A 20,755-nucleotide genomic window follows, 5' to 3' on the forward strand; every position below is an offset into this window, starting at 1 on the left:
TAGGAAAATAATACCTGCTTATGGGAAAAATTAAACAGTTATGCAAGAAAATAAAGTATACATGGCCCAGTATACCCTTAAATTTTTAAAGTGTACAGTTAAAAATCAGTATACATGGCTCAGGCACACGCTAGTTTTTAATTATTGGTGAGGTACCAAGTACAAATGCCTACCTACTCCACCAATAAGACGAACACTTCACATTAGGTGTCTTATGCATCACACGTTCTTGTCACAATGCAAACCAAAAGAAATGGATTTTTGAACGCCTCCTTGTTTTAGCCTGAAATGATTAAACTCCTTGAAAGTGCAGATCCTGACTTCCTTTGAGCTCCTACAGTAAGCCAGTTGGCTGGGCACTGCGTGTGTGGCTGCCTGACCTCTGGCTGGCTGAAATGGCATGCAGCGGAGCTGTGGACACACCTGAGCCAGGTATACGGACCACGGACAGGGGACCCCACTCGGTCCTCCCAGCCACCCTTCCGGAAGACACCCTCGTTTGCGCCACCGCCACATGAGGACACACACGAGCGATTTCCTTTTGTCTTGTGACAGCTCCTAAAAGGGACCCCACAGATACCTTCAAGGAAGTTTCGCTTCACAAAACGCTGTCCTGAACGCCCTCCAGAATGCAGGCCATTCTTCCGGGCATGGGCGAGGACCTGGGGGCTGTGCCTACCACCGTGACCCGTTACTTTAGTTTTTGTTCGTAAGACTTCCAGTGTTTTTTCCTTGTCTTTAAAAAAAAATCTTCAAGGCCGGGCGCGGTGGCTCAAGCCTGTAATCCCAGCACTTTGGGAGGCCAAGACGGGCGGATCACAAGGTCAGGAGATCGAGACCATCCTGGCTAACACGGTGAAACCCCATCTCTACTAAAAAATACAAAAAACTAGCCGGGCGAGGTGGCGGGCGCCTGTAGTCCCAGCTACTTGGGAGGCTGAGGGAGGAGAATGGCGTGAATCTGGGAGGCGGAGCTTGCAGTGAGCTGAGGCCCGGCCACTGCATTCCAGCCCAGGCGACAGAGCGAGACTCCGTCTCAAAAAAAAAAAAAAAAAATATTCAAAATTTCTCAAACTCTAGACTTTAAAGGAAACATGTTATCTTCCAGTATCGAAGACAGAATTTTCAAATCTGAAACAGCCCAAAGAAACTGTAAAGCTAACAAGCACACAGAAAACACATCAAAGAAGATGAAGCGACACATTCTGTGACATAAGAAAAATAATCCGTTTAATAATTACAGCAGTGTAGCATCAACATTGTAGTAGTCAACACTAGGACATTGTCTGTGACATTTAAATTAGGAGTTTCTCCACACTTGTCCACGGGCGCCCTGGGGGCCCCAGAGAAGTGAAGAAATGATTGGCATTAAGGAGTCCACACAACCAGGGCAGGTATTCAAGGCCCAGGCGCCCAGCGCGTGTGGACAAGCACAGACGCAACCGAGTGTGAAGGAACGAGCTTCGGGTGCTACATTCCAACATCGCTGAAAACTGAAAGTGCTTCACATCTACAGGATAAGAAATGGCTTCATCTCCTCATCCATACAAGGTGAGAGCAAAGGGGTAACCCTCGGGCAGATTGTGGCCCCTTTAAATGTTTAGATCAGGTTCCCACCCCCTCGGGAGGTCACACGGTGAAACAGATACAGTTATATACAACAGGGCGGGTTTTTAAAGACTTGCTCTCAGACACATTTTTCCTGCTCCCTAAAAAGCCGAGGAAGATACTGGATCCACAGAAAGAAAAGGCAATGCAGTAACAGGAGGCCCTCGCGGCCGCACCGTCCAGGGGAAGGGCTGTTAAAAACACAAGTATTCTTGTGAAATACTTCGATCTGAGCATTAAGGCAGGTCTGCAGGAGATCCGTCCTGGGGACTCGGACAGCAACGCTACCGGCTCCGAGAGGACGGCTAACGTCGCCTCCCGGCAGAGGGGCAGAGATCAGAGGAGAGGTGTTCCTGAGTTAAAACCTGCTACAACAGCAAACTCCAATACACTCAAGTTGAATGGTTTCCCACTGCAATGTCTTACGCATCACCAAAAAATAACTTGTAAAACTCAAGCTTACCAAAACAGCAAGTGTTGATCTTTGCTTGTGCCTGCATGAGTGAATAATCTGCTAAGTTGAGGAAGCTGGCAATCCTAGTGAGAAGTCCAGGTGAGGCCAGGTTCTGCAAGCACGGGTCAGGTCCATGCTGAGCCCAGGCAGACCCCGTGACCAGAGTCAGGGAAGGAAGCAGGAAGGGGGCTTGCTGGGCACCAGAGACTGTAATTAGCAAGGGCAAGGAAGAACCGTAAACAGTAACAGAACACTCTCCCAAGGTGCCCAGCTCAAAGGCATCAGTATCCAAAGGATTCAGGTGCAGTTAAAGGGCAATTTGGCCAATAGACAGAAAATCAGAAAGTCAAATCTGATGCAAAATGAGCTGTTCTGAGACCAGTAATCCATGGCGTTGTCACTTTGGTTTTTAAAGACAGAACACTTGTTCTACGGAAAAGTGTATCTCACTTTAAAACCAACCTCTTCACGGGAAGGGAAACCAAAAGCAAAGTCCCTATGGTCACCCTTATTTATTGCTGAAGCAGAGCGAAAACCTGCCCCACGAGCTGGGCTTCCTGCCCAGGATCGCACGGGCTTTCCAGTGCCAGCCTGGGCCCAGCAAGCCGCGGTGAGGACGGGCTTCCCTCGTCTCCTCTGCACTGGAACCCAGTGGGGGAAACGTTCCCTGCTTACGCCACGTTACTCAGTGGAACCTAAGGTGTATATTGCTTTATTCTTGCTGAGGGAGGGGATTTTACTTTCGGTGAGCACTGAAGCCTGCTGGCTGCAGCCAGTGGTGGAGCAGACCTCGGGATGAGGCTGGCCTGACCGCAAAGCTCCATCCATCAGTATCAGTCTGGAGCACGGCCTCCATCTGTTCTCGTCAGCTGCAGTGACCTACAATAAATAATACATTCTATTTACAGGTTCTAGTAAGAGCTCTCTTTAAGGGAAGACAAAACAGTGTATTTTGTTGTTACTGAACGAGCCTGTACAGAAACGTCTGTGTCATCTCCCAAAACACAGCAAATCCATCTGAGAATCACAGTACTCAGACAGCGGACAAGAGCAAACACCTCTAGGTGGATGCAGCGGTACCGTATGGGCCTTCCTTGAGGTCAAGACTGAGTCTGTCAACCAGCAAGCTGCCCTCGGAACCCCGCAGGTCTGGGACTGGAACGCTGCTTTAAGAGGAGACTTCCGAATGGGACTGACGTGTATCTCTGCAGGTATAAATAAGGTTATTCAGAAATACCGATATGGGGGGTGCTGTCACAGCACGGTGGAGGTCCTGGTGCTGCAGAACAAACCAGGCATCCACCAGGCTTCCGCTTCCGGTGGGTGCGGGCATGGGATTTCTTACTCACGTAGCTGGAAAGGACATTCTAGCATGGGGATTAGCCCGGACAGAACCACCATGGGTATGCATTCAAAATGGGATATTTACAAGAAAACATGTATATATAATATTTATATATTCAGTTCAAAGTCTTGAAAAACAAGACTTTTAGTCAGTCACTGAACTTATTGCAGAATGAGGTAACTGAGATGTTCACAGAGTGGGACTGACGCAGCTCAGGTCCTCAGAGTCAATCCCCTCTGTCTGGATTCATCAGTCATGGTTTGATCGTCTCCATTCGCAGAATAAGCTCCAGCTTTTCTATGTACAGAGAGCAAGGTGGTGCCCCACCCAGCCCTGCCCTGTGGTCCTGAGTGCACCCCGACATGGGTCGGGGTGCCCAGCTTCACCTCAGAACTGGTCATCGACAGAACTAAGGACATCCCTTATAGATTGGTCTCGTCCCAGGCAGGATCGTTCATGTTCTTCAGGACTTTCCTCACCAGCTTCTCTAGGTCTTTGCGGGCTCTCTGTTCTTCCTCTAGAGATTTCTTCATCTTTTTGTTGTCCTGTAAATTAAGCAGACCACAGTATGTTCACTATCTTTGGCATTGCATAGGGCTTCCTTTCCCCAGATGGGTATCCCTGAGGAGCTAAGGCCTCGACTCATGAAATCCCACGTGAGCTGCCTATGGGCTGTGAGGTCATGGGGGTCCGCAAAGTTCAACCACCTGGACAGGGTGGCAGCAGTGCTCCTGACTATGCTGCCGCTCCCGGGATGGAAATGGTCCTAATGGCTCTTATTAAGGCCATGAATGAATCTCTATAGAACATACGTAAGAAAATGGCTGGAACCTGCAGACGAGACAGCTCCTATCCAGCCTTTCTGTCCATTTATAACCACCTTCCAGAGTTACAGAAAGGACTGGAAGTAACAGCCACTGACGGGTGCGGGAGCAAGTGGGCAAGCACCTGCTCTGTGCCACTGAACCCAGGCATGTCTCAGACGCAGGAGGCAGGCACAAACGGAAGCCTGCTGCCACCTGGGGCAAAGCGTGAACACGGAAGCCTGCCAGCCAAGCAAAGCAGTACCTGGAAGCCCTGCGGACACTGCTTAGAATGCAGAGCTCAAGTCCAGTTCCACACGGCAACTTGCTCTCGGCTCTCTATCCCAGACCACAACTCTTCTCAGGCCGTTCCTCGGCCAAAAGAACACCCCAACCTTCCCTTGCCTAGCTGGGCAGGGCACCAAAGCCACTCATACTCACATTCTGGGCACTGACCAGAACACCCTTGGTTAGTCACCACGTCTGGCTCGCTAAACTGGCTTCGGGAGCCAAGGACCATGCTGTGGCAGAGGCTAATCTCAGAGCCCCTTGCAGGATTTGTCACCAGACAGAACTTTTGCTATTTTAAATTATTCTTCCAACAGAATTTGCAATGGTTTATGACATCAAAATCAGTATTGTTAAAAAAAAAAAAAAAAGAGTTTAAACAAGTCACTTTATAGACAACCAATTGTTTTATCTGCTGGACTTCTCAAAGACGCGACCTCCTTTTAGTTTTTGCTTATGCACAATCAGCTTTCCATTTTTATATGAGACGGAGTCTCACTCTGTCGCTCAGGCTGGAGTGCAGTGGCACGATCTCGGCTCACTGCAACCTCCGCCTCCTGGGTTCAAGTGATTCTCCTGCCTTAGCCTCCCAAGTAGCTGGGGTTACAGGCACCTGCTGCCACGCCCAGCTAATTTTCGTATTTTCAGTAGAGATTGGCTTTTGCCATGCTGGTGAGGTTGGTCTTGAACTCCTGACCTCAGGTGATCTGCCCACCATGGCCTCCTAAAGTGCTGGGATTACAGGTGTGAGCCACCACACCCGGCCAGCTTATTTTAGTATCGTTTTCTTTTCTCCCATTTGAAAAAAAAAAAAAAAAAAGATTGAAAGATGGATAATGACGTACCTGTCTTAATTCTTGAACTTCATCCTTTAACGCATATACGGTATCCACAAGACTCCTGAAACAGGAAACAGAGCACACGCGTCAACAGGGTGAGGCATGGAGAGGACACACAGAAACTTACCAGGAGACACTACGGTGCTGAGTGGAGGACACAGGGCTGCCCTGCCTTACCTGTGTACTGTCTACATTCACAACTAAAAACTGTCAACCTCTGTGCACGGCAGGTTCAAGCCTAGTCAAGGGCAGCTTCAGTCTATGAAGACATTTTAAAACTGAAGCTTCTGGCTAGGCACAGTGGCTCACACCTGTAATCCCAGCACTTGGGGAGGCCGAAGTGGGCAGATCACCTGAGGTCAGGAGTTGGAGACCAGCCTGGCCAAAAGGATGAAACCTTGTCTCTACTAAAAATACAAAAATTAGGCATGGTGGCGCAGGCCTGTAATCCCAGCTACTTGGGAGGCTGAGGCAGGAGAATTGCTTGAACCTGGGAGGCAGAGGTTGCAGTGAGCTGAGACTGCACCATTGCACTCCAGCCTGGGTGACAAGAGTGACACTCCGCCTCAAAGGGAAAAAGAAATAAAGAAAAAAGTGAAGCTTCTGAAGCCACACCCCCGCCCTCAGGGAGCTGTCTGAACTCTACTACCCCACTGCAGAGGTCAAATCCTGCTTTAGAATACTGGAAGACATCTTACTTTTCTTCTATCACTGTCTGACCATTACTTTTAGTTTCTTCCACTATAATTTTCTCTTCTTCTGGAAGCAAAACTTGTGGAGCAGATTCTTTGCGTGAACCTAGGATCATGAAAAAATAATCAATAAACCTCGGGCGAACACCATGGCAGAATGAAGAAAAATGACTATACAACATCACTTAAATATTAAGTTCTATCAACTATGCATTTAAAAATGTGCATCCAGGCTAAAGGAGGGCACGTTTTACCAGGTTTCTTCACCCCTGTCTACTGAGCCCAGGCCTTGTCATGACCAAAGCCGTAGAGAGGAAAGGAAACTGTAGCCTTTCTAAAACCTGAATTACGGATTGTTTAAACCTTAACATTTTCAACAGGGAGGAGGTTAGAGGTTGTGACCGTACTGCTCTGGCTATTCATCCCATTTTGAGCCACTGTTGCGAAAGTTTCAGCAAAGACATATGAGACCTATCAGAACATACACAGTGAGTGTTTATAAATCCAAGATCTGGCAATACAAACATTTGACTCTACAGCAACATTTAATAATCAAGATATTACAGCATCATAGCACATGGTTTAGAAAAAATAACATTTGGTCCTTTATGAAAACTTTATATTTCCTAAAATATAAAATAAACATTTTTCTAAATGAAAGCAAACTGCTCACAATGTCAGAGGAACATTTGTGTCATTTAAACAATGCCTGCACAAGAGTTTATATGAGACAGGTCCTCAATAAATGTTGCAAAATACGTACTTTAGAGATTAGGAAATCAAAATACTCATTTTAAAAGGTGAGGAAGAGAATCAAATTGTATTTAACGATGCAGGGAGAAAATCTTTCCTTAAAGAAAATATTTTCTTGAAGGTCATACAGTATAACGTGTACCATTTATATTTTTGAAAAATTACACCAGATGCAAATCAGAAGGCTATACTCTATCACAGAACACAAACCCCTGTAAGCGGTACTGTGATAAACATTTCTCCGTGAAGAAGGGACACGCGTGTTTGAGACATGCTAACTATGGACACGGTGCTCGCGCTTGCTGGGTCTTTTGCACCTTTTGCGTGTTCCTAAAAGCGTGTCAGTGCTACGCAGCCTTACTTCACAGGAAAGCTCAACACAATACGAATGTTTTATGAAGACAGGATTTTAAATAATGGCTTCACCTGCACTCTACCGCACGCTGAGGCTCCTCTGAGCGGAACAAGGTTAAGGATGATGCCAAAGCTTAAGATGGCTCCTAAGATGTTCCTGACACGCGAGGGCAAGGCTGCTATCTTCAGAGCAGCATGCAACAGGAACCAGCACTGGAGGTCACTGGCCAGGTGCTGCCCCTCGTGCGTGTGCAAAACCTGCTCCACCCCTCAGAATGGCACCCCTGGGAAACTGGAAATTCAGGGACTGAATAAAATCAAGACACTGCTCCTTCATCCTCTCAGGCATAAGATTAAGTCCTGGGAAAGCAACCAAGTGCCACTCTGTCACCTGGCACAAGCTTCCGGAGACACTCGCCACACCGATACTGGGAAATGAGGATAACTGCAGAATCTTAGGATCAAATGCAGCACTGAAAATGCAGTCACAAGCCATGGCTGGCACACCTGTGTCTGCGTTAAAGTGGGCGACCCTTCAAAGGCGACCATCCCTCCCCCTCATACTGTTATGTCTCCACTGTGCTCTCAGCTGGCAGCAGCAGACCTGACACTGTCAGGGAGGGAAGAAGCGGGGACCCAGCTCTTCAAATGCGTCCCCTGGGTCACAGTCCAGTCCACCCACCCGCACACACAGTGACCGATGTCTCGGGAATAACTTTTCAGACAGAAGATTCAGACAGGACTGCAAGATATGATTCAGAAAGACGTTTTTAAAAACATTAGGCTGGTAGTATCAGCCCTAGGAATCTCCACAGGTCCAGGAGACAAGGGCGGAGACGGCCCTTTGGGCTGCGAGGACTCCTGCCACTCCCGGTGCCTGTGCTTGTAGCTCCAAGAGGCCACAGCAGAGGACCCTGAGGGTGGTGGGCCCTTCCTGGCTAACAGGTAATGCTGCTGAGACATGTGGGCCACACGGGAAGATACTGCTTAGGAAGGAAACTGATGTGTGAGGGATATTACAGCAGAGCGTGCGGTGCTAGCCAGGGGGAGAAGCTGCCAGTGTTTCTCACACAAACGCAAAGGGTACCCTTGTTCCTACCAGAAAACGTTAATTCATGTGCTATTTGCCCAAAAGATATAGAAAAAGAATTTCATAGAAAATAAAAGACAGAAAATAATGAAAGAAAATCCAGAATACTCATAAAGATTCCGATATTTATACCACATGTGAAGAAATTAAATGGCTCACTTACTCTTCCCTGCAAAGAGAAATCCACTGGTAAGATCCCACATTTCAGTCAACTAATTTTCCCACCAATTATCCAGCTGTCCTGCTTTGAGCCCAGACAGTTGATGACTGTTTCAGAGTCAGATTCACAAAAGTATTACTTGCGTATCTCACATTGTTTGCAACACATTTCTTCAAATGGATTTGCTAATGAGACACACTGGAAAAAGTCATGTAACTGTGGATCAGGCAGATTAAATTCTGGATTTCAATTATTTTTGCCTCTTCCAGCTTCCTAGACAACCTGTTTACATCATCTCTTTCCAGCATTAACATTTCCGAATGAACATAAAATAGGATCACAATGTCAACTTTGTGAAGAAATGGGTCAGACACAGGGTCGACTTCCGTACAGGAGTTGTGAGGCCATGAGCCACGTGTCCACTGCCTGCAGCCAGAGCTGGGACACCCCTAGTGGTGAGTCTTTAAAGTTAACCTGGGCACATCACTTAAGCACTGAGTCTCAATTTCATTACTTACAAAGCACAACAAATCTACTTCTCTAGAGCTGTTCTGAGGATTTAAATATTATATTTTGTAAATATCTTTTAACAGATGAACCCATAAAGGTCATAAAGGTAAAAGTCTTTCCATTATGTAGCATAATGTGAGGAATTAAGCCTGTAAGAACTGGTACAATTATTGTATATGCATGGCACAGGTCTTATTTCTACAGCTACACTTAAAGCATGTGAGAAGGATTTAGTGATACATAAATGTAAGCTGGAAAACGTATCACAGACAGGATGTACTGCTTGATTCCTGAAATGCACTAATGTGAAAAATGCCATTTACGGATCTGATGGCGAACTAGGAAGCTTGTAAATGAGGATTATTAACATGCCTAGAAATCATGCAATCCTAATAATCTGCCTAGTTTTCAATATACAGTTTTTCTAAAATGATTGAAAAATTTTTACTGCCTTTCAAAAAACAACAAAGAAATGTTCTCTGGCCAGGTTTACATAAGTTGACTATTTCTTTAAAGAACAATGTTTTAGAAAGCAGATATAACAAGTTATCTCAGAAATTATTAAAGTGTTTTTAGCAGCATCGTAGCACATTTTTTCCCTGAGTTACCTAGTTTGGAAAAACAATTTAACAGCAGAATGATCAGATAATGTTCTCTCACTTTATTTAAAATCGTAACAGAGGCTCAGACATACATGAACACATTCATCATGGTTCTAGCACAGTCAAGATCTGTGTTTCCCAAACTTTTTTGTCTCTGGGAGGTAAGAGGGGTTCCACAACACATCATTTCGGGAAATGCTGTGGGCTACACTTCTTGGAGATTGACAGTGCACCCTTAGCACAATATAGGCTTTGATGAAGTCTGCCATAAAAATACTCGCTTAACTTTAATTCAGCATTTCTGAAATGCATTTGAGTGAACTTTTTTTTTTTTTAAAACATCATTAACATCTTGTGGTTTTGTGGCTAACATTTTGAGAAGTGCTAGATCAGCTTATAATCTGTCTGTTTCTATAACCACATACAGAGAACAGCTGGTTGGTTATTTCCATATGGAGGTGGGAATAAGAAAAACATGAATATAATGAAATAATTTATACTTAACACCAATCCAGCACTTCTCAAACTCAAGGACCCAAGAATGTGCCTGTAGATGCTCGGTGTCTGCCCGCCCCGGGCTGAAAAATTCTGCAGCAAGCATTCCACTCTCAGGGGCTGCTGTGCGCCACATGACTGGAGATCCCAGAGGGCACTGGGACCCCACAGCAACACTCACTCAGAGGTGTGATCCAGAGAAGCCTGGTCCAAGTGTGTGTTAACATGAGCACAAAACTTAACATTTTAGGGATGTCTGAAACACTGACCCACCCCCACCCCAAATAGTCACACATCTGTAGAAAACTATGGAGCTTTGTTTAAGAAACACAGATCTAACCCAGTATTTCCATTCCACAGACGAGACGACTTGCCACAGCAGCAGCAACAGTGGTGATCAACCCCTGGGGCCCGGAGTGCCGGCTCGCGACTGCCACGCGTGGCTGTTAAGACACCGTTCTGGGGCCTTATCTGACGACATACAACTAACTGCTTCAGGAGTAATGCAGCGCAACTGTCCAGTCCAGACACCGGCGTGGTGTGCAGGCATGCGTGTGCAGGCCTGCCTGTACCAAACGCCTAGAAACAGGGTGAGTTCATCAGAGAAGAACACCTGTCTATCTGACCAGTGATTTAGGACAGGGCAGGATAATTCCTCTTCTTAAATTCATTATCTTTTCTAAAATCTGCATCGCTAATCAACTGAAAATCAAGTAACATCCACAGTGGAGCGAACTACGACTACACTTACAGAAAAACGATTTAGTAAGATCTCTCCAAAAGTCATCTAGGCCATTTTGTTATTTATGGCTCTAAGGGTCTAATTTCCTTTTCTTAGGAAAACTCCCACCTTGTGCTGACAGAGTTTTCTGCACTTACTGTCTGCACCTTGTCCTAACACTGTACCTGCCACCAGGTACTTCGTTTCCTTTCCCTTTATTTTGCTTCATTACTCTCTTCTTAGCTGGACAAGCACTTTATAAAACAAAAATTAAAAACTGGCCTCAGTCTAAATAAAACAATTTTAAAGTTGTGCTTTTTCCCATTTATGCACACAAACAAAAAATAATGCTTCTTTCTGAAGACAAACCGGCCAGTGACCGAAAGCTTAAGAAACGGGAAAGAGATGAAATCACAAACGTACAAGGTGTGACTTTGTCTTGTCCAGAACACAGCTAACTTAAGAGAGTGCAAGCTTTTCTATCAGGGCAGACAGAAGGGTTCTATCTATCACCTGCCTGCCTTTGGAAGATGTTCCGTTCAGGTAGAAGAGCCAAATCATATTAAACTGCAAACTATGCTATTCCCCTCCCCCATGTAACAAATATTAAAAGCCACGGGCTAGCAAATGCAAAATTTATTTCAACTGTACATAACAGGTTTTTTTTTCTTTTTTTATAAAACAAACACTTCATTGCCATATGCAACCACAAACAATAATATGCATACTGTACAATACAATGCAACATTCAGATATACATCCAATTTAGTTTTTCAAATGGTAGTCACCTACTAAAAATGGCTTTTCCCATTCACAGATAAAGAGCACAATTATAGAGATTATTTTCAAGATCTTATACCACTATATACACATTACTGTGTTTTGGCAATTTTATGCAAAACACAATTAATATAGATTATATACTTGTGGCAAGTGTTACTTCAAAGGGAACACCATTTAGGCCATTTGCAAAGGCCTGGTGATGGCTTAAACCTACCTTCTAGTTCAGACTCTTCATTCTTTCATTAGAATACTAACTGTACACATAAATATTACAGAATTGTATGAACACAAGATACTATTATCAGCATGACTGAAGTCCCACAAAAGTAGAAACACTGGCCCTCTGGATGCCACATCACCACTGCCACATGAGAACTGTCTTTTCGGGCTTGTGGCACTAATACTTCTTAACCAGGTCACAAAAACTAATGGTGTTAGACATTCAAAACAAATGCAAAGAAAAGGTCAGGTTATTCTTCTGCAGTGATCTTAGCATCAAGAAAAAGCATTATCAAAATGCCTTTAACTGGTACAAAATTGAATGATGGTAAATGTGGTAACTTTAGTGTAGAGAATATCAATGAAAATGTCCCAGTAAGATATAACCAAATGATACTTGATATTGAAGGAAAATCCGAGTGCAGCAACTGTGTTTGAGTGTTGTGGTCTACACAGCCCATGACACCGGCAATCCATGCCTACGAGAAGGCAAAGGCAGCTAAGCCAATGCACTCATGAGTAGTCTTGAGGCAAACAAAAAGGTGCTCCCAGACTCAGAGGACTACCATATGTAATACAAAACCAAAATCGCTCTAAATCCACTTACAGTAAGTATAGAAACTTTGTACTTATCTTATTTCTCCAAAAATTCCATTTACTATTTGGCTGAACATACATAAACCCCATCTCTGCCGGAGATTAACACTGGGCTTTGACTAATTTTAGAAGACTGCTCCTCAACATTCTTATTTTTACTAATTGGTACGAAAATACAAACTCTTCCGATGGCATGAGCACTTCAGTAGCTACTTGGGAACAGACAAATATTTGCAATTAACAGCTGCCCTGATGACTCCTGTGCCATTAGCTCGTTCCATGCTGAATGAAGCCACCCAACTTTCTAAACAACGTGCTACTGCCAGGAGCTCCCTGGCAGCTCTGGGCTTGAGCAGCAGGACCCGGCTCCCAGGACAAGACTGATGCTGCATCAGAGAGTTCACTCTGCACAAACAAGATCAGAACACTGAATATGTGGGTTTGGTGAAGGAGTGGGCGGGGGGAGGCGGAGGAAAGAAATCACGGCCACCTGGAATTACAGCCACCCTGAGGAAGGAAAAAATGTTATTCTCAATCTATTATGGCATCTTGTTTTCTGAAGCTGGTTTCAATGAATACTTAAAACACAACCGCAAGGTTCCATTTTAACACCAAATAGAGCGTGCATGGGAGAGAACACAGTTTGGCCCCTCAAGCAATGACTCGATGTGGATTTGATGCCACAACTGAATGCAACAGGTCACATTCAGTTCTTTTTGAAGCAGAAATTGGTCTAAGTGAGGCCAGTGAAAACTCCTTACAACAAATCCCAGGAAAATGGGGGAGATTTTTTTTTTTTTAAGTAAGTGAGCTACATGGCAACCTAGTAATTCTTCAATGAACTTCGATATCCCATTACAACGAGGCATGGGGTTGCTGTAAACGGAGTTTCACTGCAGCTGGTTGCTGAAAACAAGGATGTGTCCATGGCTCTTCCAGACAACGTTAAATATGGATGTCAGGGGTGGGGAGCCGGGGGGACTGAAGCCACAGCACTTGACTTTTTAAGTATTCCAAATGCCTCTCCAGATACAGTCTAGTAGTCTACACTTGCAGAGGCTGAATGCTTCAGATTTTGGGCTTTAAACTTTTAGTGTAGAGTTTTTACTATAGAGTGGTGTAGGCTTGCTAAGTGCCATATAACAGAAATCATTGCAATTCAGGGAAGTTTGGGGCGAAGATGAGAGTGAACATCTGAGCCACGACAGTAAGCTCTGCCTTTGGAAAGGAGAGCTCCCACTTCATGGCCACAACGCAGCACATGGAAGAGCACAGAGCCTTGAGGTGGAGACAAGCTCTGAATACATGTGACGCCCGCCCGTCTGTGCACCTGCCAAGGCCCAGAGCCCACATGCTGTTTGGCACAATTACCAGAACACAGCTGTTGGAACTGGGCTCACAGCACCTTTGCTGCATGGATTCTTCTCATCTCTCCACAACTACTTCATCAGTGTTCACAGTACTTAAAAAATTTAGGTCCTTACAGATAAGGCCAGAGTCTCCTCCATGGTTCTGGCACTTAGATCGCAAACCTGTGTGATTTCAGTATAAAATAGAAAAGTGTTCATACAGCTGTATCCAGAAATCAATCAAACAGTTGCTACACTGAGAATAAAAAAAACATTTGGAGCTATAAAACAACAACTACCCCTTACGAAGAGCACCCTCAGGTGCAGGCTCACGGGAACACACCACCTCCCTCCAATAGTCATTCGAATGTATACTCGCATCGGCAGTTAAGCCTCCACAAAGTACAATGGGAAATACCAGGAACACTCTCAAAAGTTGTTAAAATATCACATAAAAGAGACAAGGAACAGCAAGAAAACATCTAAGAAAAGCAGGCTGCGATACAACAAGCATTTGTTAAGAAAAGCTCAGAAGTGCATTAGTTCTGGTGAGAGATATATGAGCAACAGCTCTTACGAGATGTAGAACCCATTCTGTAACTATGGGCTGTCCATATACTGTCATAGTCAGAGTCTTCCGAGAGGTCTGAAGGCTCCAAACGAGAAAGGCTACTGCGACGACCCAAGGAGTCTAGGCTTGGTTGGTCATCATCAGCCAAGACGTGATTATGCATCAGGTCAGTGCCTTGCCATGCTAAGACGGGCGGGCGGAGGGACAGGCGTGACAGGCAAGGGGTGAGGAGGAGAACGACAGGAAGAGCCACAACCAAAACATGGAACAAAAGCAAAAGGTGATGGGAAGAGAAGGAAAAGAGAAAATATTGTTAAAAATTGGCAACAATGCATGTTTCTCCTTACATATGGCTGGGTTTCAATAACAAACTTAGCAAAACTCTTAGAATACACTAGATCGATTATTATCTAATTAAGCCTAATTAATATACAATGTTTCCAAACTGCTCTTTTAAAAAAAGATATTGCTCTAAAGCCCTCGTTTAAGAAATCTTTTACAAATTATACCCATGCCCAAAAGATGATTCTATAGACATGAGGCAATTAACCAATTCTATTCCACATTCAATTAACAAATAGTCTCATTTAGGACATCATTTGGGAAAGGTATCATTTATATGGCTAATTAAAAATTGTTTCCTATCAATAAACAGATGTGTCAAACGCAAAATAATTTCAAAGGATTTCTGACGGGTTTCTTCAGTTGTCGCTTTGCCAAGACCATAAATCTGAGAGTGGGTCTGGACTTACCTGATCAATCAACAACCACTGTGAGAACTCAGAGGGCAGAAAAGGACTGGCCAGGGCCCACAGCCCCAGAACCCACCCTCTGCTCCCAGGGCACGCCAGAGCTTAGCCCGCAGGCAGGGTGCAGTGGGAAGCTGGGTCTGCTGGCAATGCCGGCCACCCCAGTGCAGACCCTCTGCTGTCAGGAAGAGAGACGTGAACTGGCAATACCCCAGTGTTAAAAGGAAAATGACAGAGGAAGTGGCACAACATGGCAGGAGAGAAATAATCATGAGTGGCCGGCAACTATGAGCACTGCCCACGGCCAGGCACCTGGGCTGAGAGGCAGGCCGGGCTGCCAGGGTCTCCCTCCATGCAAAGGCGGGGTGCCCCTTGCTGAGTGAAGGCAAACCACAGTAGCCCAGCCCCTCCCTGCTCCTACGTCTATCAAACTGACCTCTGTTCCCAGACTGCAAGAACTACGTCATAACCGGCTGTGAGGGCCGTTACTTCCTGGAGTTAGAAATCAGTTTCAAGGAAGTTTGATTTACAAAATCTTCTTGGCATCCAGATGTGTGTACTGAACAGAGCTGCATTTTAGGTAAAATGTATTATCCTTCTAAAACCCGTTTTACTAAGCATTTAATGTAAAAAGAGCTGCTTTCATTATGATCCCATTTCCAAGCATCTTAAGTGTACCAACTTCCCTGCACAAACGAGCAATTGCTCCCATCACTCCCTAGTTTTGAGTGTTCGGTTTAAGGGTGTATATGACTATCAGCTCCCTGAAGCCCCAGAGTGGTTTGCCCATAATATGAATTAAAAACAAAAATCAATGTATCATTCAGTGCTTTTCTTGCACAGCAGAAATGGAAATACAGAATACAGGCAATGTGACAAGAAAAGGAACTGTGGGCCACTCCCCTTAGGCAGTCAGGGGCCGTGAAGCCACAGCATATCACAGGACCCTGGTCATGAAGAAACGAGGTGGGCACTATGTCAGCCCTCATCCACAGGGGATTGGCTCCAGCACTCCCCTCGGATACCAAAGTCCTCAGATCCTCCAGTCCCTGATATAAGATGGCATGGTGTTTCCATTTCACCGACACACAACCTCCCGTATACTTTGGGGAAGAGCTCTATACTTTGAGTCATTTGTAAATTATTTATAGTATCTAATACAGTGTAAATAGCATATAAATAGCTGTTATAAGTATGATTATTTTTTACTTGTATTTTTTTTTTTACTGTTATATTGTTACTTTTTACTGTTTCTTTTTTCTGAGTAGTTTTGATCTACAGTTGGTTGAATTCACAAATGCAGAACTCACACAGATGGGTGGCCAACTGAACCTGCTCTGTTCATCTGAGACTACTGCGTTAAAATTTTATTTCAAGTAACTGAAATTGAGATGACAACAAAAATCTCAAATTCAAAATCCAAAAATTTATGGCCACATTTTATAGCCTATGACTTAAAACATGATCAGTATTGAATTATAAAAATGTAATACCTTTCATCACAACAATCTATACTCAGACATTATTGTGTGATTGTACGTGTATTTATTCCACCTTCTAACAGGTTACCCAGGCCTTTCTGTTTCTCTATTTCTCTCCTATTCTGAGAAGCAGTCACTACAAATGGGTATTTTTCACTAAAGTATGGACCAAAAAAAAACAAGTGCTGACCCTTGGCAAAAAGTCTTAATGTCATAGATGGGACATGGTACGATACCAGTAAAATACTGAAAATGGTTAAAAAAAGAAGCTTCTGGATAAACGAGATTCCACAAAGGATTTACCCTGCTCATCCTATCTTCACAGCTGTAGCAGTCTTTGATAAAAGCTAAAGCAGCTGAGAAGTCCTCTTCCCTTTTTCCTTTTCTCAGCGTTAAACAATACATGACACTAACTGGAACCACCACGCTGCAGGCGACTAACAAAACGAACAAGTGAGATAAGTGACAGTCGAGCTGGAAAGGGCACCAAGTCCTAAAATGGAGGAGAAATCAGTTTCTGTGCTGAGAAAACACAGAATCATCCAGTTCTCGAAAGGCCTGAGGTCCTGCACCATGTGCTCACATCAGCTGTTCTGGGCACGCAGATGCCAGCAGGGTAAATGACAGGCACGCTGCCTCAACCGCCACCCTATGGGGTCCGAGGCCCTGCACCATGTGCTCACATCAGCTGTTCTGGGCACGCGGATGCCAGCAGGGTAAATGACAGGCACGCTGCCTCAGCCACCACCCTACTGCGCTTCACTTGCAACACCACAGGAAAAATGTAAATTAAAAAAAGGCACCTTAGGGCCGAGCACTGTGTCTCACGCCCGTAATTCCAGCACTCTGGGAGGACGAGGCGAGGTCAGGAGTTCGAGACTAACCTGGCCAAAATGATGAAACCGCATCTCTACCAAAAACACAAAAACATGAGCTGGGCGTGGTGGTGCGCACCTGTAATCCAGGAACTCGGGAGGCTGAGATAGGAGAACTGCTTGAACCTGGGAGGCGGAGGCTGCAGTGAGCTGAGATCGCACCACTGCACTCCAGCCTGGGTGACGGAGCGAGACTCCGTCTCAAAACAAAACAAAACAAACAAACAAAATAATAATAATAATAAAACAAAAATGAAAAATTCCAGTACCACACCAATAGCTTAAATAGCTGAAATAACTGAACTAATCTTCCACTGTCTTTTAAACACATCTTCTCTTAGCAAAAGCATTATGAATTCTGGCAATAGCTTATATTTAAATATTTCCCAGTACAATTTTATCTAGAAAACCACACAGTAATTGTGCCCACAGCTCAGACCCAGCTCCGTGAATTTAGGGACCTGAAGCTCAGCTGCTGTCCTGCTTGCCACCCCTGACTGAAACATCGCTCCTGGGAGGTCAGGCGGATGGGCTGTGCAAGGGGCCTAACACAACAGGTTCCTTCAGACTGTAATTTGAAACTAAACAGAATAAACCATCACAATTTCCAGGCCATTATTGTTAAACTTACTTGAATTGAGTGTTTGCCTTGTTTTGGCGCTGGTACAGTAAGCTTCGATGACTTTCAGAATCTGAGCATCTTCTTCCAAAGCAGCTGTGCCTGTCAAGAGACGCACAACAGTTCACAATCGAACTGAAAGGCCTCTAGTGCAACTGGCAAGGTGAATGCAGGCGTCAACCTAACCAAAGTGACAAGATAATCTGCCATTTTGTCAGATAACTGTTTTCCACAAAATTTACGAAAGTTATACTCAAAAAGGTTTTCAGTTTTTTAAAAATATTTGCAACACATCTGGAAAAAAGGCGAATATCCTAACTTTATAATGATTATCCTACCAACCCGTAAGAAAATTAGTATCCCCACTCTCAAATTGGAAAAAGGGCAGGAGATAGGAATATGCAAGTCACAAAACAAAGAGTTCTAAGAAAAGATGTCTAATCTCACTGAAACAAGAAATGAAAATTAAAACATTTTCGTGTTTCCACACGCCAGCCAGAGAAAAACAGAAGGCCGACAACTCTCAGTGTCGATGTGGGCATCTGTGCCTGTCTGTTCCCCACACGGCAGCCCGTGGTCCTGTGAAAGCCCAGGCCCCATCATCTTCTCTACGGAACCGGACTCTGCCTGCCTGCTGCTCAGGGTGCTGTGTTACCTACCGCTCTGCAGGGGAGCTCTGGCCCACAGAGCACACTGTCCCTTGCGCACAGCCTGGGGTTCCCGCCCAGGGTCTCTGCGACCAGGCCGGGAGAGCTCCTCCCCAGACACCTGCATGGCCTGCTTCCTCGGCCCCAGGCGGCTGCTCAAACGGCACCCTGGCACCAAATCTCCCACCTTTCCTCCCTACTGGGTCTCTGCAGCACTCCACGGCCCACACATTGTTCACTTGTTTTGTTTGTCTGTATCCTTCTACTAAAACAGGCTCTATGAGAACAGGGATCTCTTTTGATCACACTGCATCCTTCACGCCCAGCCCATGAAGGTGCTGATGAAGCACGCGCCCAAGAACGGTGGTCTCAGCTGCAGCCGGCCCCACGCCCAGCTCAGTGCTGCCCCTGGATCTGCTGAAGGAAGTGGCCCACAGAACAGTCTGCTCACAGAGAAGCCCCAGCACAGCCAGTGAGCAACAGAGCAGGCGTCCAGCACCAGCTCCGCTTCAACAGCTAGACCCCAGGGCCTCACCATCTCATCAGGGGCCTTGGTGGTCAGGGGCCTGGACCACCTGGGGAGGAAGACAGTCAGGATGGTGACTTATATTGCCATGGACATCAGGTGACAAGGACAAGAATATAATGAACACTCCAGCACGGTCACCTCCCTGGGCTGATTGATAAGGTAGGGGTGAGGGGACGCCAGCAGTGGTGCGGCACAGAGAGTGTGTGGGACGGCTGCTGGGCCTCCTCCTGAGGCTGGAGGAAGTGAGCAGTGAAGGCACAGGACCAACACAGGCTGAGCTCAGACACAGGGGTGGGGCAGGGCAGAGCCTGAAACTTCCCCAGAGCTGGCTCGCTCTCCCTGGGTCGCACCCATCAGTCCACAGCAATCTGTTCCCATGTACCCCTTCCCAGCAGTCACCCCCAGGAGAATCACTTACTTCTGTCAAGAGCTCCACTTACTCAAAAGCTATCTACCGAGCACCTAACAGGTGCCAGGTACTTGCTGAGAGGCCACGTAGGAACGCAGAGCTGAGTTGGACCCCTAGGCCTGAGAAGCAGACAGGACGGGTCCAACAGCGGAGAGAACAGCAAGAGAACAGCACGGGTAGGTGCAACCCACATGAGAACACAGCACGTCATGCTTCTAACAGATGGAGAGAGCACTTTGGGAGATGATGGCACTTCAGGAAGTGTGGGTGGAATATCTTACAGGCAATGAGGGAGAACCAGAAAAGCAGGACAGCCCTCCAGGTCTGGCCCCAGCTCCTGGATGAGGAGGGGCTACGAGGCAGTGGTGCTGGAACTGGCACGGAGACTTCATCACTGACACAAGGGCACTTCTCCTGCTTGCTTGGGTCAACGTTATGTTTACTACCACTTATTCCCACCACTGCCTCAAGGGGCAGACCCTACTTTTGTTTGGAGTCTTCAGAAAGCCACCAAGCCTCCCTCCATCCCAAGAATGCCATGGCCTGCGTGACCAGGAGGCCACATCCCCCTTCACACGGACCGCAGCTACTCACTTTTCCGGGACGCGAACTCCTCATCGGAAGGCTTCCGTTCAGGTTTGCGCTTGGGCAGCAGCTTTTTCATGGTCTTGGGACTCTTACTAAGATCCTAGGGAAAGAGAAAAGAAAATGCTAACATCCTCTGAAGCCAATCATTTTCACTGGCGTATCAGAAAGGCTGCTGTAAAGGTATAAAACCCCAAATCATTATAGCCACTGATAAGAGCTTCTCGCTTTTTCCTATTTTGATTTTTCTTTACCAGCTTCTGAACGTTAATTTAAAAATCAATAGGGCATTCTCAGTATTAGTCATTGGCTAATATTTTTTCTTCACTCTGATAAAACCCCTCGTGCCATTTGGGTCCTGTTAGTTCGGTGATGAGAGGTGTCACCAGGAGGCAGGCTGGCACTGGTGTGCACAGACATCCTGCACACTCCTGAGGGAGGAGGGGAGGAGGGAGCAGTTGCTCCCTGGGGCAGACCCACCCCCCGGCACAGCTAACTGGAAAGATGGGAGGAAACTAAGGTTATCATTAAATGACAGATAAGTAAAAAACAATCACTTTAAAACTATTTGAAGTCTCAGGGAGAAGAAAAGGGAGCGAGTGCTCCGCTACCCGACTCTGAGTGCCAG

The 20,755-nt window shown here is 45.7% G+C and overlaps 1 protein-coding gene across 11 annotated transcripts in view; it reads right to left on the reverse strand.

Annotated features, from left to right (window-relative positions):
- Nucleotides 1-1,206: 1,206 nt before the first annotated feature.
- ARHGEF7 (Rho guanine nucleotide exchange factor 7) overlaps nt 1,207-20,755 on the reverse strand; it is a 145,276-nt gene continuing 125,727 nt past the window's right edge. For 8 of the 11 annotated variants that reach the window (XM_023217668.3, XM_023217672.3, XM_023217671.2 and 5 more), the window contains 5 exons: nt 20,137-20,230; nt 17,970-18,059; nt 6,036-6,135; nt 5,344-5,398; nt 1,207-3,952 (listed from right to left, as the gene is read on the reverse strand). In XM_023217668.3, the coding sequence (XP_023073436.2) occupies nt 3,830-3,952; nt 5,344-5,398; nt 6,036-6,135; nt 17,970-18,059; nt 20,137-20,230 (462 nt within the window). In that variant the 3' untranslated portion in view covers nt 1,207-3,829. Of the gene's footprint in view, nt 3,953-5,343; nt 5,399-6,035; nt 6,136-12,853; nt 14,417-17,969; nt 18,060-20,136; nt 20,231-20,755 lie in introns of those variants that run through there. The other 3 variants (XM_023217676.3, XM_023217677.2, XM_023217675.3) reach the window with 2 other exon arrangements.

Source organism: Piliocolobus tephrosceles, chromosome X, assembly GCF_002776525.5.
Source record: "Piliocolobus tephrosceles isolate RC106 chromosome X, ASM277652v3, whole genome shotgun sequence".
NCBI lineage: Eukaryota > Metazoa > Chordata > Mammalia > Primates > Cercopithecidae > Piliocolobus > Piliocolobus tephrosceles.